At 42.4% G+C, this 1352-nt stretch overlaps 1 protein-coding gene across 1 annotated transcript in view; it reads left to right on the forward strand.

The window, feature by feature from the left end:
* LOC128249830 (uncharacterized) overlaps positions 1–1352 on the forward strand; it is a 10129-nt gene that overhangs the window by 1400 nt on the left and 7377 nt on the right. The window contains exon 2 of the mRNA XM_052974372.1: positions 690–789. Within this exon, the coding sequence (XP_052830332.1) occupies positions 690–789 (100 nt within the window). The remainder of the gene's footprint in view (positions 1–689; positions 790–1352) is intronic.

A 1352-nucleotide genomic window follows, 5' to 3' on the forward strand; every position in this document is an offset into this window, starting at 1 on the left:
AGAGAGAAAGATAGAGAGAGAGAAATATAGAGAGAGAAAGAGAGAGAGAGGGAGGGAGAGAGAGAAAGGGAGAGAGAGAAAGAGAGAGAGAGAAAGAGAGAGAGAGAGAAAGAGAGAGGGAGAGAGAAAGAGAGAGAAACTGATGCAACGCTGGAATTAGTCTAACCTGGGCGTAGGTTCACAGTTTTTCAGGCAAGGTGTAAATTGTTTACACCACTCGTACTTCTTGACAGGTAATTATTTTGTCGGCACCAAAAGTTTGCGAAGACAAATTCGATGAAGATAGAATTTGAAATCTGACGTAATGTAGGTCTAAAGGAAGCTAAGTTGTGTGCCCGGCATACGAATGATTCTGCAAGCTCGCGTACGAATTGTTCCTTCGCACATGAGCGTAAGTTAAATGTCAGTTACGAATATCCATAAAAACGTACTAGAAAACAATCTCTGCGAACTACCACTAATTACGGACAGGGAAGTTTATAATTAGTGTAGAACGATATTGATTTGTCTATCCTTCTATTTACAACCAAGTGCCATATGTACTGCATTGAAACTTGAAAATGATCTAAGGATTTGGGAAAGCCACATTATAATGGCTTCGTCATTCTGTTCAGAAAGTACTTTCCAAGTGTCTTTTATTCAGTACACAAAAACAGGCAAGACATAACACTGTAATTTCTAATTTATAGATGAATTAGTCAATGGAAAAATACCAATGTGTATTTTAAATACAACCCGATGCAAACATCTAAAGCAGAAGGATGTGGAGGGGACGGAAGACATTTGCCTGTATGTATAATAATATAATAATTATGCAAAGAAAAAAAAAATATATATATATGGCTCGTTCTCCTGCTCTCATCCATCTCCACCATCCTCTCCAACACCACCTTCCTCACAGGCTCCCATCATAGTCCTTATCATATCATTGACCCCTTTACCTACACTCCTAGCAACATCATTTACTGCATCCCATGCTCTTTGGGTTTTTTTTCTCTGTACGTCGCGTGGCCATCCGGTTCACGGAGCACCTCCAAAACATTAGACTTCCCAATGGCTCCGGTCTCGCGCCATTTCCGTTCTACTGGTCATTCATTACAACTGTGTTCGGATTCCTTGCACTGGGCCATCCGAACACGACCTTCGCCGTGAACAAGATTTAATCTTCGCTTTTCACTCCTTTGCGTCACATGGGTTCAAACCCCCCCCCACCCCACTCTTTATCTGACAGCAACTTCCTCTCTCCCCTCCTACCCACCTCTCCTGCCTTGCTCTGACACTACTTCCACTCTTCACTCATACCCACATTACCCCTTCATTGATAGCCCTCCATCCCCATCCTACCCTCACAC

This window comes from Octopus bimaculoides, chromosome 18 (genome assembly GCF_001194135.2).
Source record: "Octopus bimaculoides isolate UCB-OBI-ISO-001 chromosome 18, ASM119413v2, whole genome shotgun sequence".
Taxonomy (NCBI): domain Eukaryota; kingdom Metazoa; phylum Mollusca; class Cephalopoda; order Octopoda; family Octopodidae; genus Octopus; species Octopus bimaculoides.